The sequence below is a fragment of the Petromyzon marinus genome, chromosome 2 (assembly GCF_048934315.1).
Source record: "Petromyzon marinus isolate PM22_M1 ecotype Great Lakes invasive population chromosome 2, UKy_Petmar_22M1.pri1.0, whole genome shotgun sequence".
Classification (NCBI taxonomy): domain Eukaryota; kingdom Metazoa; phylum Chordata; class Hyperoartia; order Petromyzontiformes; family Petromyzontidae; genus Petromyzon; species Petromyzon marinus.
In genome coordinates this window covers 22,594,211-22,610,129 of record NC_133668.1, presented here as the reverse complement: position 1 = coordinate 22,610,129, position 15,919 = coordinate 22,594,211, and the positions used below count along the sequence as shown (strand labels likewise).

At 41.1% G+C, this 15,919-nt stretch overlaps 1 protein-coding gene across 1 annotated transcript in view; it reads right to left on the bottom strand.

Moving 5' to 3' along the window:
• LOC103091751 (aryl hydrocarbon receptor) overlaps positions 1 to 15,919 on the bottom strand; it is a 79,123-nt gene that overhangs the window by 23,718 nt on the left and 39,486 nt on the right. The window contains exons 4-5 of the mRNA XM_032958913.2: positions 13,209 to 13,339; positions 255 to 344 (exon numbers count right to left, since the gene is read on the bottom strand). Coding sequence (XP_032814804.2) covers positions 255 to 344; positions 13,209 to 13,339 — 221 coding nt within the window. The remainder of the gene's footprint in view (positions 1 to 254; positions 345 to 13,208; positions 13,340 to 15,919) is intronic.

Genomic DNA, 15,919 nt, shown 5'->3' with positions numbered 1-15,919 from the left:
ACAATAAACTTCAAAGGATCTACGGAAACATTTCCATACTATCAGTTAAAAATATCTGTTTTCATTACGTAAAAAAATAAACCCTGTTTATAAAATGGCTTATCTAAACAGGAGTGAGGTGTTTACATATTGAGGGAACAAGATCGTGCATTCCTGGCTATTACATCAAACAGCCATGGGGTGACTATGGCCATTTAGTTGAGTGCAGGTTAGAGCGGGCGGTGTGTGAATTGTGATCTTTTGGCAAGGGCAACCTGATGGAAGCCCAGATACTCCTGGATGGTGTGGGAGACGTAAAAGACCAGTCCCTCAGCCGTCACCACCAACACAAAGCCATTGAGAGCCTGGGGGGGGTGGGGGGGGAACAAAGCATCTCCTTATTAATGTTTTCATGTGCCTTCTGCCATGTTTTACACATGGATACACAACATTTTAAGAGGCCCTTTAAAGCTTTTATAGACTGTATGGGAAAGTGCTGCTTGTCCACACTTACTGAGTATGTCATGGACATGACCAATGCTGCAACTGACTGTCTGTTTTCCCTCAATTATGATGTTCACATAAGGTTCTAGACACTCATTTGAACCTGAGTCAACTTAGAGGACGCCCAAGAAAGATTCAGTACTCTGTGTTATTATTCCTGTTACCTGTGTTTGAAGCCCAGCCATAAAGTTCAGTGGCACTTGGTACCCAAGCCTGTTGAAAGCCTGGCCCAGAATATGTAAATAACAGCATCTGATTGCACCTGAGCCAATTATATTATGAACACATGCATTGATTAAAAAAATCTCCCAAAAAAAACATGTTTTGTAAGGCATTATGGCATTCAGCCAAATCAAACTGTCAACAACCCCTTTATTAAAGAGCTCTATCTACCGATGGCTGCCGCCACCTTTGAGGTCCAGTCCGTGTCCCTCACTACTAACTCCGAGTGCTTTTCCATCATTTCCATCTATCGCCCTCCAGATGGCAGCATCTCTACCTTCTTAAACGAGCTTTCGGAATTCCTTTACCTCATTCCTAACCCATCTCACAGGCTCGTGCTTACAGGAGACTTTAATTGCCCCGGCAATACCCCAGCCTCCATTGACAGTCACCTTGAGTCAACCTTGGCCTGCCATAACCTGGTCATCACAAACTCAGGCCCCACCAAAGCTTCCTCAACAAATGTTGAGAGCATGCTCGACCTGGTTCTGGGACCTGACCAGCATCGACGCATCACTGCACTGGGAGTTTTCCAAACTGGTTACTCCGACCACCGCCTCATACTTTTTTCCCTTCAAATTCCCAAGCCAATCACCATCAAATTGACCCCCCACTCCCCAAATTTCAAGGGTATCGAGTTTTCTGCTTTACACCACCTCGTCGCAAATTCGCCTTCAATGTTATCCCCATCATCGGATCCAGCCGTCTGCGCTCTCCAACTAGAAGCTGACATGAGGGCGGCGCTGGACAAACTGGCTCCATTAAAATCACGAACCGCTAGGCAGCCTTCCCACGACACTCACTGGCTCTCAAGAGATGCCACCATTGCTAAGCGAACCAGGAGGCACCTTGAAATTATCGCATCCCGCAGTGGTCTACCTGCTGATCGACTTGCCTACACAGTTGCCTGCAGGAAAACTAACAAACTTATCCTTACTCTTTGGTTTTTTCGGTCAAGTCACGTAGGTAAAATAAAATTTAAAATAAAAGAAAACAACTAAATTCAATCACGACGTTTCGGAGGCAACGCAAGCTTCCGTCTTCAGGTGGAACAGTCACAGCAAGATAGCTGCATCAAGATAGCTGCATCACTTTCTATCTAATTGAATCACTTCAATCAAAGTCATCTCCACTCGACGTGCTCCCAGGTTCCTTGTTCAAGCAATGTGCTCCGGAACTCGCCATCATGATCATTCTCTACAGGGTGTTTTCCATCCAACCTAATATCTGGCCTGGTTTCTCCCTTGTTAAAGAAACCAAGTCTCGACCCGGATGACCCATCTAGTTATCGTCCCATCACTAATCTCTCGAACCTCTCTAAACTCCTTGAACGACTAGCCCTCACCCAGCTAAAACCCCACATCACCTCCTCCCCAAACTACTGATGCTTCCAGTCAGCCTACCGTCAAAACTACTCGACAGATACAGCACTCACCAGAGTGCTCGATGACATTTTAACGATTATTGATTCCGGCTCCATTGTTGCACTTGTAAGTCTGGAGATTTTGTCTGCCTTCGACACCGTCAACCACTCGCTCCTTACTTCCCTCCTGAAATCCGACTTTGGTATATGTGGCTCAGCACTCAAGTGGATAGTTTTGTACCTTTCCGACCGGCTATCTTCAGTCAGGGTGGGCACATCCACATCGCCTGAAACAAAAGCATCATGCGGGGTTCGCCAAGGCTCCGCGCTAGGTCCCCTGCTCTTCACAGCCTGCACTTCCCCGATCGGCCGGCTCATCGCAAGCTTCAGTGTTAAGCACCACTCATACGCGGATGACACTATTCTATTCGCCGCCATCGATTCTAGCAATGCATCTGGATTCGAGAGGCTCTCGGAATGTACCACCGCCTTGGAACAGTGGTTCACTGCACACAACCCAGCCCTTAATCCGAATAAGTCAGTGGCCATTATGTTAGGTAACAAGCAACGTCTCAACTCATCAGTACTCCCAACACACATACACATCTTTGGTCACAGGTTCAGGTTCACCGATCACTTCAGCTACCTTGGTGTCATCCTAGATTCAACTTTATCCTTCAACCATAAAACCAATCATATAATCAGTTAATGGAACTTTCACCTGAAGGCTCTCAGACACCTACGTCCTCTCATCTCCACTGAAATTGCCAACACATTGGCACGTTGCATAGTTGGGTCTCGCCTTGACTATCGCAACTCTGTCCTAGCCCGAACCTCCACTGGCAACCTAAAAAAAACTTCAAAGACTACAAAACAACCTGGCACGCGTCGTCATTGGCCGCACTCATCCCCGTCTCGACTCGCTTACCTCTCTCTCCGTGCCCTCCACTGGCTACCCATTGCCAGCAGGGTCATATACAAGATCGCCTGCCTCTGCCACCATGCCTTCACATCTGCCTGCCCACCGTACCTTTCTTCATTACTGACGACTTGCAGCTCAGCACACGGCAGATGCCTTCGCAGTGCGACTCACGACCTCCTCTTGACACCAAGATCCAGGATGGTCACGTCTATGCGCCGCTTGTCGGTGGCAGCCCCAAACAGTCTTGAACGCTATCCCTCTGCACATTCGCAGCATCACCTCAATCGCCTCCTTCAAGAGACACTTAAAGACTCACCTCTACAACCACGCTTTCGAGCGACTCTGAGCTTGGCTCCGCGCCTCTGAGTTGCGGCCGTTACGTCCGCAAATTTGGGCGCGTTATGAATTGCATTATTATTATCAATCTATGATTTGCAAGCCAAATATTTACGTATGACATAAATCCCACGACAAAACCCCGAGGACTTCTCCAATCGGTGGTTGTGCCGACCATTGGGAAGTTTAGAAAACATTATTACGCATTAACTTTCTCAAAAATGTATTATGTATTATTTAGTACTGTTTTTCTATCACTGCATCCACCTAAATGTAATCAACAAAAGCCGAGAGGTATCCACAGTCTAGGGACAGAGAGACGGAAAAATATTTCCTTCCTAACACCTCTTGAGTCCTATCTATGAATATCTTGGTACCCTGAGCGGCACAATGTCCATTATCACGTTACCAGAAAGCATGCAGCAGCATTAGACCCAAGCGTCCTACAATCCAACCCATATACACAACTTTAAATGGGCTGCTATTAGGAAACTTTATATTGCTGATAAGGCTGTATTAAGGAAAACACCGTTCCAAGATTTACAGATAATTTAAGCCCAAAAACACGCTTCCAGTTCCTATGAAAGTATTCACATGATTGCTATTTTTAGAACATATCACAGCTAGTTAAAGTTCACAGAAATTGTCCCCTGTATGGCATAGGGACAAACTACCTGAGGCTCTCGCATAGGATACAAAAACTGAACCAAGGCATACTGTTAACTTATGGGCATAATATAAATGCAAGTTTTACAAACATCAATAATTCATCTGTTTACTTTCTGATTGCAAAACAGTAGTGTCCGCCAAGAATTATATAATTAACCAAGAAATAAGAAATTGTGGCAAAGCAAAACGATTGCACATTTATGCGGTTGTGTCAATGTATAAATAAATATACCGTAAATGCACCCTCGCATTCACAAGCCATTGATTATTATTTAAAAGAAACGCCCTTTGTTTTATGAAGCACCTAATATTTCCAGCACAGAGGCAGCATATAACAGTGGGATCCGCTTCGTTTTGTTCCATTTGTACTGCAAGACCACTCACCCATTCTGTAAATACTGGGCAGATAAACGAGTGTCTCAAAGGGAGGAACATACCAAGGACTCATGTGTGTGTCTGCAGGAAACTCATGGTTCTTTTAACACTCACCTACATATCAGATCACTGATAACACCGAGGCAAAGGTCAAGTAAAGCTCACACGACACACCGCATAAAATCTCTCATGCCTTTTCACTTTGGGGCAACTTTTTGTACACTGAGCACAGTTAACAAGAACACTTTTGTCGTTCGGAGAAAATGGTCAATAATGGGGAATAGCATGTTCAACAAAACCTCAGCATTTCAGTCTTCGGAGATATGAAATCTATGTATGTATATATGTTGAACTTCTTTCGCACCATATGTAGCCAACCATGCTAATCGGAAGTGCATAAGAAATATTGCAAGTGAATGTAAGAGGTATAATGAACTAAAATGCAATAATTTGCCCTCTAACGGAAAAATGCATTACTTAAATGAAACAAAAACTTAAAGGCAGATTCAATAATGCACGCGTTAAATTAAATACAAATTTATTTAGTTAGCTCTCTGATGTGTTGTCTGGTTGTGCTGCGGGATTTTCGGCACCATGTGCTGGGAGATTGTTCTTGGATTTGGTTTCGAAAGCTCCGAGCAAAAACGTCGGAACACCAACCATGAGAAAGCCGTGCCACGGCATTAAAGCAGATGCACAGTACTCACATTGTGTTGTTGAGGGAATATGTGTATTCACTAGCCTTTGTGTGCATAGTCCCCAGTTAAAGATAATCACGGATAACAGGATGGTTTTGGCGATGCTGCCAGGTGACTTCTTATCCATGCGAAGGCTTGTATAATAGGGAGAATTTAACACACACACACATGAAATAGGAAGGTGTGCAGATCGTGTATGGTATGGCTAATATGGTCTAGGATAACAGTAGTTTCATGGTACTCTGTTAAAACATTGATACAGCAATGATTAGATAAAGTAAAGCTCGTGGAATTCAAAATAGGATAACATTCCTACCATAGTGTGCACCACTTTTCAGACAATGAGAAGACAGCACTGTGTGTGGGCTGAATAAATAAAAAAAAACTGGAAAGAATTTAATCGTGATTATAACAAGCTCAATTCACTTCAATCTATAAAAATTCATGACAGTAATAAAAACAATACCAGCCCAGTATTCATAAAACATGGTCTATGGGAAGTTAGATAACGTTGTACCTGTTGAATGCACAACAAAGAGACCGACAGGCAAAAGCAGATGCCTATGACTGTAGTTCACGGACAAAAAAAATGTGTTGTGGTAGTCAATGGAGTTTTGTGAAGGGGGACCCAGACCCGGTTGAGATATCACTCGCCAAGGATATTAGGGGTGGGTTGGAAATGGACCTGCAGCCACAGGGTTCAAAACGCAGTGCCCCCTAACCCTTGAGTCACTGCTCCACTTTTTCCAATAAATACTGAAAATGGTATATATATTTTTTTACATATAATTTCCATTGTTTTCACATGTGATTTTGCTTTACAAGTGTGGGTCATTTCAAATAGATAACTATTGCTTTAAATCGAAATTTAACTATTGTAGTGTGGGTCATTTCAAATAGATAACTATTGCTTTAAATCGAAATTTAACTATTGTATACTCAGTTATTCACGTGAGAGCCATTTGAGGAATATTACCATCTGCGATAAATACCTGGGTATCCATATATGACACAAGTGCATAATTATTTACTTTTGCACGTAAATGAATTAGCTCTTTATCGTCTGCTCTGCTATCTGCTAGAATAGAAGCCTCAATTTAGTGCAGCTTCATAGAACGGACAGTTAATTAGCCACCGGCTAATCCAGCTTAAATAATGGAACCCGTAAAAAGGATTTTCAAATGGACAATGAACCTTTCAAATCATTTGCTATGCAGGAAAACTGCAATGAAGGTCTGAATATATTTCATTATTTGAGGACAAAGGACCTCCCACAGTATGCAGCATTTGTGAACCATAGGGAACAAGTACTGAAAAAGTTAACTTAAAGTGAGGGAAAAAAGTATTTGATCCCCTGATGATTTTTTACATTTGCCCACTGACAAAGAAATGATCAGTCTATAATTTTAATGGTAGGTTTATTTCAACAGTGAAAGACAGAATAACAACAAAAATCTAGAAAAACGCATGTCAAACATTTTATAAATTGATTTGCATTTTAATTAGGGAAATAAGTATTTGACCCCCTCTCAATCAGAAAGATTTCTGGCTCCCAGGTGTCTTTTATACAGGTAGCGAGCTGAGATTAGGAGCACACTCTTAAAGGGAGTGCTCCTAATCTCAGCTTGTTACCTGTATAAAAGACACCTGTCCACAGAAGCAATCAATCAATCAATCAGATTTCAAACTCTTCACCATGGCCAAGACCAAAGAGCTCTCCAAGGATGTCAGGGACAAGATTGTAGACCTACACAAGGCTGGAATGGACTACAAGACCATTGCCAAGCAGCTTCGTGAAAAGGTGACAACAGTTGGTGCGATTATTCGCAAATGGAAAAAACACAAATGAACTGTCAATCTCCCTCGGCCTGGGGCTCCATGCAAGATCTCACCTCGTGGAGTTGCAATGATCATGAGAACGGTGAGGAATCAGCCCAGAACTACACGGGAGGATCTGGTCAATGATATCAAGGCAGCTGGGACCATAGTCACTAAAAAAACAATTGGTAACACACTACGTCGTGAAGGACTGAAATCCTGCTGAGCCCGCAAGGTCCCCCTGCTCAAGAAAGCACATATACATGCCCGTCTGAAGTTTGCCAATGAACATCTGAATGATTCAGAGGACAACTGGGTGAAAGTGTTGTGGTCAGATGAGACCAAAATGGAGCTCTTTGGCATCAACTCAACTCGCCGTGTTTGGAGGAGGAGGAGGAATGCTGCCTATAACCCCAAGAACACCATCCCCACCGTCAAACATGGAGGTGGAAACATTATGCTTTGGGGGTGTTTTTCTGCTAAGGGGACAGGACAACTTCACCGCATCAAAGCGACGATGGATGGGGCCATGTACCGTCAAATCTTGGGTGAGAACCTCCTTCCCTCAGCCAGGGCATTGAAAATGGGTCGTGGATGGGTATTCCAGCATGACAATGACCCAAAACACACGGCCAAGGCAACAAAGGAGTGGCTCAAGAAGAAGCACATTAAGGTCCTGGAGTTGCCTAGCCAGTCTCCAGACCTTAATCCCATAGAAAATCTGTGGAAGGAGCTGAAGGTTCGAGTTGCCAATCGTCAGCTTCGAAACCTTAATGACTTGGAGAAGATCTGCAAAGAGGAGTGGGACAAAATCCCTCCTGAGATGTGTGCAAACCTGGTGGCCAACTACAAGAAACGTCTGACCTCTGTGATTGCCAACAAGGGTTTTGCCACCAAGTACTAAGTCATGTTTTGCAGAGGAGTCAAATACTTATTTCCCTCATTAAAATGCAAATCAATTTATAACATTTTTGACATGTGTTTTTCTGGATTTTGTTGTTGTTATTCTGTCTCTCAATGTTCAAATAAACCTACCATTAAAATTATAGACTGATCATTTCTTTGTCAGTGGGCAAACGTACAAAATCAGCAGGGGATCAAATACTTTTTTTCCCTCACTGTACCTATGGTTCCATTACTCAATGGATGGCCAGCCAAACCCCAGGCTTGGCTGCCTTTGATGATTTTACCTCACTCACAACTCTGTGCACTGTACTTAAAGCAGTTTGAGTAAACCTTAGGGAGACCTTTCTCGGTTCGAGATTGAAATAAAACTTTGGATTGATGTGGGCTGCCATTTCTCATCTTTGAAGGGAGCCTTAATTTTATACCATATAATGATTGCCATTACATCAATCTACTCTTACATGTGCCCTGCTTAAATCAATGTATTTATTTGGTTGTTAATTTCCACAACTAGTTTTGTCTATTAAAAAAAATAATGTTTTTGGGAAGGATAAGCTCGACTAAAAGAGATAGCCATTGAAGTGATGCCCATCATCACTTTTGCAAAGCAAGAGGGAAGAAATGTGGATGTAATGTTCAGGTAGGCTTTACCAGTTTTTACCACAATTCTCTGCCCACCTCTCCATTTTCTCTATAAACCTAAAACTATGAGGCGCCAGAGTCAGGGGAGCAGGGGGGGGGCAGACAGACTAAGGTAGTTTGGGGTATGGACTGGTAAAAAGGCAGAGAAGGAGCTCAACAATTTGTTTTCTGCTGCAGATAAGTCACGCAAAGGGAACCTTATCAGGGTTCAGCATCACTGCTCAGAGAAGGCGATAGTTCAGATAGTGGGTGGGTATTTAAGGTATGGCGAGGCGCCAGTAAGTAGGGTCAGTGCCAGGAGTATGCTGTCATGAAGGCCAGTGACTATTGAAATTAACGAACACCAAGGCCTCATCTGGAGAGACAGTAAACGAAATGGACGTATTAAGAAGCAAATTAATCAACGGCAGTAATCTATGTATGACAAATAATCCAGTTCACTTCTCACGGGATGTGTATACATGATTAAGGTTGCATAATATTGCGGACACAAGATTGTTTTTTTTCGTGGCTTTTTGAACGTCTTCATCTGAAGAATAGGTTTATTGCTGGAATATATGCATGTTTCTGCTATAAAGACCTGCATACAATTCCTACACTAAATTTAAGATTCTATCTCTGTCATGTGATATGCTTCCAAGTTTCTCCCATTTGTCAATGTCCCATCATTGACCTCGCTCTTTCTGCTTTCACGCTTGCATTGCAGAAAACTCACTTGCATAATGCATAGATGTGATAACTTTTCTAGAATTGTTGTGCTATAAACCCAAACCAGTATAAGATTTAGGCTCACTCAAAAAGATAACAAACAAAAAACACCAAACCTCTGCACACTTTATACTACTTAATTTATGTACATTAATGCAGCAATTTAAACAGCTTCTTCCTTCTTGCAAGGTCAAATCATGATTTGCCTTCTCTTCCACAACTCTTGATCTGCCGCTTTGTATATACAAATCTTGCAAAGTACCTAACATAACCAACAAAGCAATACAATGGCAATTTTGATAGTTATTGTATTCAGTGCACCAGACATTACCCAAATATTATGTGAACAATAACTATGCCTTGGTGTTTCTTGTGGCTTGAGCAAGTCTCTGGAAGCCACAGTGAAAAAAGGCTTTAACGAAACCTCTATGCCTCAAACTTGTGGAAAGTGTTGTACGCATGTACAGGCAGTCCTCAACTTACGAACACCCGCCTTACCAACACCTGCACTTACGAACTAGATTCCATAAAGTTTTTTTTTTACGTTGATTTAAAACACAAACTCTCAATTGCAAATTGAACTGAGGCACTATTTTGTTCAGCTGAGCAATCCTCCGTGAGATGTAATGAGTCGGCCTCATGCTGGGAGCGAGTGTTTGTGTGTCTGGGCATTTGCATACAGTATATTACTGTGTTCCGACCATTCGACTTATGAACGGGCATCAGGAACTAATTGTGTTCGTAAGCCGAGGACTGCCATGTGTTGAACTTCTTTCACACTGTACATCGCCAACCGTGCTACTCGGAGATGCGGGGGAAGGACAGGAAACTAAACACAAAAACGCAGTTTTAAACCATACGAGCAGTTTAACTCTTCAAATTCAATCTAGATCTGACGTTTTCGTGACTGCTGGGATCCATACTCTTTGGTTCTTTCGGTAGAGTCACGTGGTAGGTATAAAATCAATTAAATCACGACGTTTCGGGCGCAACACAAGCGTCAGTCGGCAGGTGGGACACCCACAGCAAGAAACAATTGCTGAAGTGGGCAACTGCTGAGGTGGCCAATAGTTTCTTGCGGTGGTTGTCCCACCTGATGACGAACGCCCGAAACGTCGTGATTTAATTTACTTGATACCTACGTGACTTCTTCAAATTCACTTGGAAAAGTAGAGAGCAAAGTTTTAATTTAGGAGTATACCATTTTAGCTCTTTATCTAGTTAGATTAACACAAGCAACAATATCTCTCCATAGAATGCATAGTTTTTAAATTATTTAATATAGACACCCGTATCTACATATGTGCATGTGTCAATTGAAATAAACCCAGATTATGAATGGGAATATGTATTTCCCAACCACCACACATTTCCTCATGGTCTATGTTCACATTTAGACCAGAAATATAAAAAATTATATAAGAAATGAAACGTAACTGATGACTCGTATTGCCCTTTGGGCTTTGGCTGCTTCTTAACAGGGCAAAAAACTCATAATTTAGTGCAGCATGGCTAAGCAAGTATGCATGCAATCATTTACAATTTCCATTGGTTAGGCTATAAATGTGTCAACATTAACTAGTATACTCATATCATCACAACTAATCCATGTAACTACTGTACACATAAAGTGCACATCGTTTATTTAGAGATACTAATGCGTGTTCAGTTTAACACTTGAATAGTTAATCATCCTCTTTTGTACTCTGTTTTACACAAGACAATTGCAAAGGTACTCTTTTTATCAATTACTCATTTTGCGATAACTTGTCTAAAACTTCTTCCGTAAGTCAATAAGTTCATACAAACTTTTTAATACATTGCCATCATATATTCAAGGCATACAATTATCGCAAACAGTTGAATTACATTTAGGTGGGCTGACTTGAATATGGGTTCATATTCTTGGTTCTTTCGGTAAAGTCACGTAGAAGGGAAACAATAAAATAAGAAAAAATATATAAAACAATAAAATTCTCACTTTTTATTGTTTTATATTTTTATGATTTTATATTTTCCCTTCTACGTGACTTTACAGAAAACCAAGAATATTAATCCCTGCAGTCATGAAAGCTTTCAATCAAAATTGAATATGGGTTGTTATAAATCCAAAACAATTGTCACTTAGTTAAGGCTTAATATTGGTTAACTCTTTTGGCTCTTAACATTCCTTTCATTTTCACTCTTTACATTTCAAAAGTCGTGAAAACTATTACACATGACAAACATCTTTTTAAACAACCATGTAAATTAATGATCTTGTTTGCATTTGCTGTTTAATCGACTATGTGACTAGGAACAACTGTCAATGGAATAACGGCCCTACCATATGATGGACAATGTAACGAGTTAATATTTAATTCCCACAATGCCATACTTGTCAACCCATACGGTTTACCCGTATTCTTATACAGAGAAATTTAGTTTTTAGGTCCATACGGCATACAGCCGTTTCAATACGGGCATAACAATTGCCTAGATGTTTATGTTTCTCCTTTGTAATAGGACTTTGTAGGACGGACATTGAGATTTATAAGGGCACGGGGTGACCAATAAGATCTGAATTAGTCTGTAATAAGGTAGGCACTGATAAGGGGATAACAGGTATGCAACGCTATCAAGGCCCACAAGTTTTATGTCTGTGTTTGCAGCCCATATGGGGGTTTATATGCAGACAATTAATTAAAAAGAATGCAGTATAGTTTATCAGGTTCAGAGTGCAATGCTTGAACCACTGTTTATGTGTGGGCATTTTTTTGCAAATAAAGGAAGCTAATAGGATGAATTTGCCAATATCCTTCAATTATGCAATGGAGCAATGACGTATTTCCTCAAAGTAAATGCCGTGAAAACAGGCTAGTCATGACTCGTGCATAACCCCCACTAAAAAAGGAGACAGAGGCAACATGGTTGTGAAAAAATAGATATTCTTGTGCATTAAAACTATTCATCGAAAAACACTCATTACAATACTCATCTAACTCATTCCACTGTCACAACTCAATTCTATCCTCGCTGTAAAGCAAATGTTGCTATACACCACCAAGATCCAGAATGAATTGCAATGTATCGTATGGATTCGCTATTCCAAATGTTTTAATGTGTATTCTAAGTCTGTGTGTTTAGCCATGCTTATCAATTGTGCTCATATGAATGTGCTATAGCGCATGCAAACAATGTGTCCCAAATCCATAAAGGCCCCATGAAGTTTCTATGTATTCCTTGAGATAAAGCAACATTTACGAATGGTGGCCTAGGTCAAAGGGGCAAAACCTGTGGGTTTGAGGTCAGGCTGCAGTCATTCCACGATATTTTTGGCATAATGTTGCGTGCCAAAATCTGTCCCACGGACATGCCAGAATGTCCTGGGGTTCCCTTGTTAATTTGAGCAAGGTTTATGGAGTGATGGCACCACACTGCAAAAGGAAGCTGAAAGCTTCAATGTGTGTGTTCACGACACAAGCAAGGCAAGACATCAACAGCTGCAGAAACATAGCATGCGTGGGTGGTGCTATTTACAGACTTTAAGCTGTTTTTATGCGTGGGTTTGTGAACATGTAAGTGGATAAGTGCACATGGGTATTTTAATAAGTGTGCACTATTTTAACTGTACGACATCCTTCTGCATGGTTTATACAACATTAATAATGTAAACATGCTTTTAATGCTGTTTGTATTCCATATTTTCACATCCAAGTAACAGATGGGTAAGAGGAGTAACAGTGTGCATTGCAGGATGGCCAGGGGTAAGGCAGTAAACACGTGAAATAAGCAGGGTAGGTTATAAATTGGTACACAAGCAGCTTTATTGGTTGTGTTGGTAAAAGTGAGACATGGGCACACGTGCATATATATGCAACAGTGTTGGCTACACGTAAAAAAAGAGGAAAGATTAGCCTAAATAACAACAAAAAACCCAGCAATTTTATTTCGCCAGACATTTAAGTTTTTCTCCGTGATTCGACATTCAGCCTCACCAACCATTAATCACTTGGAGGTCCAGGTATATAATCATGCCCTTCGTTCGTCAGGCAGTAGCCTGCACGGGGAGCAGCTGCGTCCTCACCTGCAGCAGGTGCTCCCCCTCTGCTATAGGTGTGTCCAGGTCAGGTTGGATCCCAGGTGGTCCTGGACCCATCAAGCCACCGTACATTTGCTTTCCGTTTGTGAGCTGGTTCTGACTCCGATTCGTCGTGACTGGAGGGTTCAAGGAATAGGGGGGGGGGAAGAGGGTTGAAGGGCATTGGGCGGCAGAAAAGGGTGTTGGAAAAGCAATCAATAACATATCATTTCCAGTAATCAAACACACACACACATATTTCATTGTAATAAATGTAAAATAACGTGCAATATGAGTTTCACGGAACTGTCTTAATAAGTGTACCATGCTTACAAAAGTAGGCATCATCATGAATATTTTTGTTATGACTTATAAAATACGTATGCAAATAAACACAGCAATTAACAATTGTCCTTAATCGGGCATCCTCGTCTCACCATACTCGTGTTGCTTCTGCATAATACTACACAGAGTAAACTTGTGCTTTTACAACCTTACAAACAGATGTCATTGAAAATATATTGAACGTGACATATCCAGGAAAATAACATTCCAAGCACACACGTATGATCCGTCAACCACTGTCTTAACTTCATGTCTGACACAGGCAAGTCGGGTTGGGTTAAGCGCATACCGGTTTTGGGCACAGGTGGAGGGTTGTTTATTGTTCACGTATGAGGATATGAAACAGTCACGTGCTTAGGTGAGTCTCTAACGTACAATCACCCAGTGTCACTTGTGCCATGTGCGTGCAAACCATCAGTATTTCCGATTCGAGTTTTGGCAGTACGATAACAGATGGGAAGACAACGATTTACAGTTTGTAACAAAAACTTGCTCGGTGTGAGGGTAATGCCACGCACATTGCCTGAATGGTTTATGCGAAAAAATGTGCTTTTTGTAAATATTTGAAGGTTTTGGAATGTATATTTTGTTGTATATCTTTATTTTCAATCACAGTGCATCAATACACTGTGTTTTACGGTATTGCAAACTTCAGTATTTTGTGTTACTGATTAAACTTGACAAAGGATCGCATTTTGTAAAATTTCTGGGAAAGTGGCAAAAGCAACTAATATACATGCATAAATACATTTAAAGTAAAATATTTAAACTCGAACTGGAACATGGTTCACGATCTAGTTAAGCTGCGCACGATATGTTACGTGACTGAGTAACTGGAGAAAAGTATTAGGGGGCAACACTACTCATACAGATAGAATGGATGGAGATTAGTCGACAATTGCTGTCCTGTTATCGACTAGCCAGCCATGGTATGGTAAACTCAACACCCACGGGAAGGGAGTCTCACAACATTTGCGCGATCCACCTCCATAGTGATGTATTTCAGACGCGCATAGCCGTCGCCACCACCTGGCATAAAGGCACAGCAGCTCTTTGTCTTGTTTGATCACGTTTACTCTATCATTAATTGGCAAGAACAGATCATCTCTGCAGCCTAACAACATCCAGTGAACCGTCCCCGCTGCTTCGTGGTGATGGTAAATGACTTATAATGAAACTGGGGAGTAGATTTCCCCATCAGACAACTGTGTTGACTTTTCATAAAGTCATACTTTTTGATAAACCGCATGGTAATAATGGGTTGAGTCAACCCCAGATCAGCATTATTACGTGGTTAGACAAAATACATTAACTGTTTATTATAATATTCTTGGTTCTTTCGGTAAAGTCACGTAGTCGAAACGTCGTGAGAATTGTATTGTTTTATATTGTTATTATTTTATTGTTTCCCTTCTACGTGACTTTACCGAAAGAACCAAGAATATGAATCCCTGCAGTCACGAAAGCTTTAAATCAAAATTTGATTATTACCATTTACTTGACATGAGCATTCCTTTTTGGCAGAATACTAATACTGTACTACACTAACAATCAACTGACAGTACATTCGACAAAACAACGATGCTATATAATGTTATTAACATTACTATAATCTCGATTTGAAGCTTTCGTGACTGCAGGAATCCACACTCTTTGGTTCTTCCGGTAAAGTCACGTAGGTAGAAAAATAAAATAAATAATTGTTATTTAAAATAAAATCAATACACTTTATTTTATACCTACGTGACTTTACCGAAAGAACCAAAGAACGTCACGTAGGTATAAAATAAAATAAATCAATTTTATTTAAAAATCAATTACTATAAACACACTTGCATAACTAAATGACTACTAACCACAATTGACAACAGCTTTTGTCATGATCTGTGTAACTTAGTCAGCTGGGAGAGCCACTGGCTTTCACTTGACTAACCAGTTCTTTTTTAGAAAAGGAAGCCAAAACATTGTATACAATATGGATGTCTGGGGAAGCAGAGGGCTTCATCTTCTTGGTTCTTTCGGTAAAGTCACGTTACTTTACCGAAAGAACCAAGAATATGAATCCCTGCAGTTACGAAAGCTTTAAATCAAAAGCAGAGGGCTTTCAAGAGATAGCAAAGACATCACGCATTCTGATCAAGAAGCGCGTTCATACACAACCGAATGCACAACTTGCATATGTAGTGTTGTGTATATGTGTGTTTGCCCTCATGTTCAGCATCCTTGACTAAAAAATATGTTGACATTTGAGCTACATTAATATAAGTACGAGCAACACTATCTATACACCACTACTATGAGCCAAGAATGTGTCCCACGCGTGACGTCACTCCACATGAGGCCCACCCCACCGCGTGACGTCACTCCACATG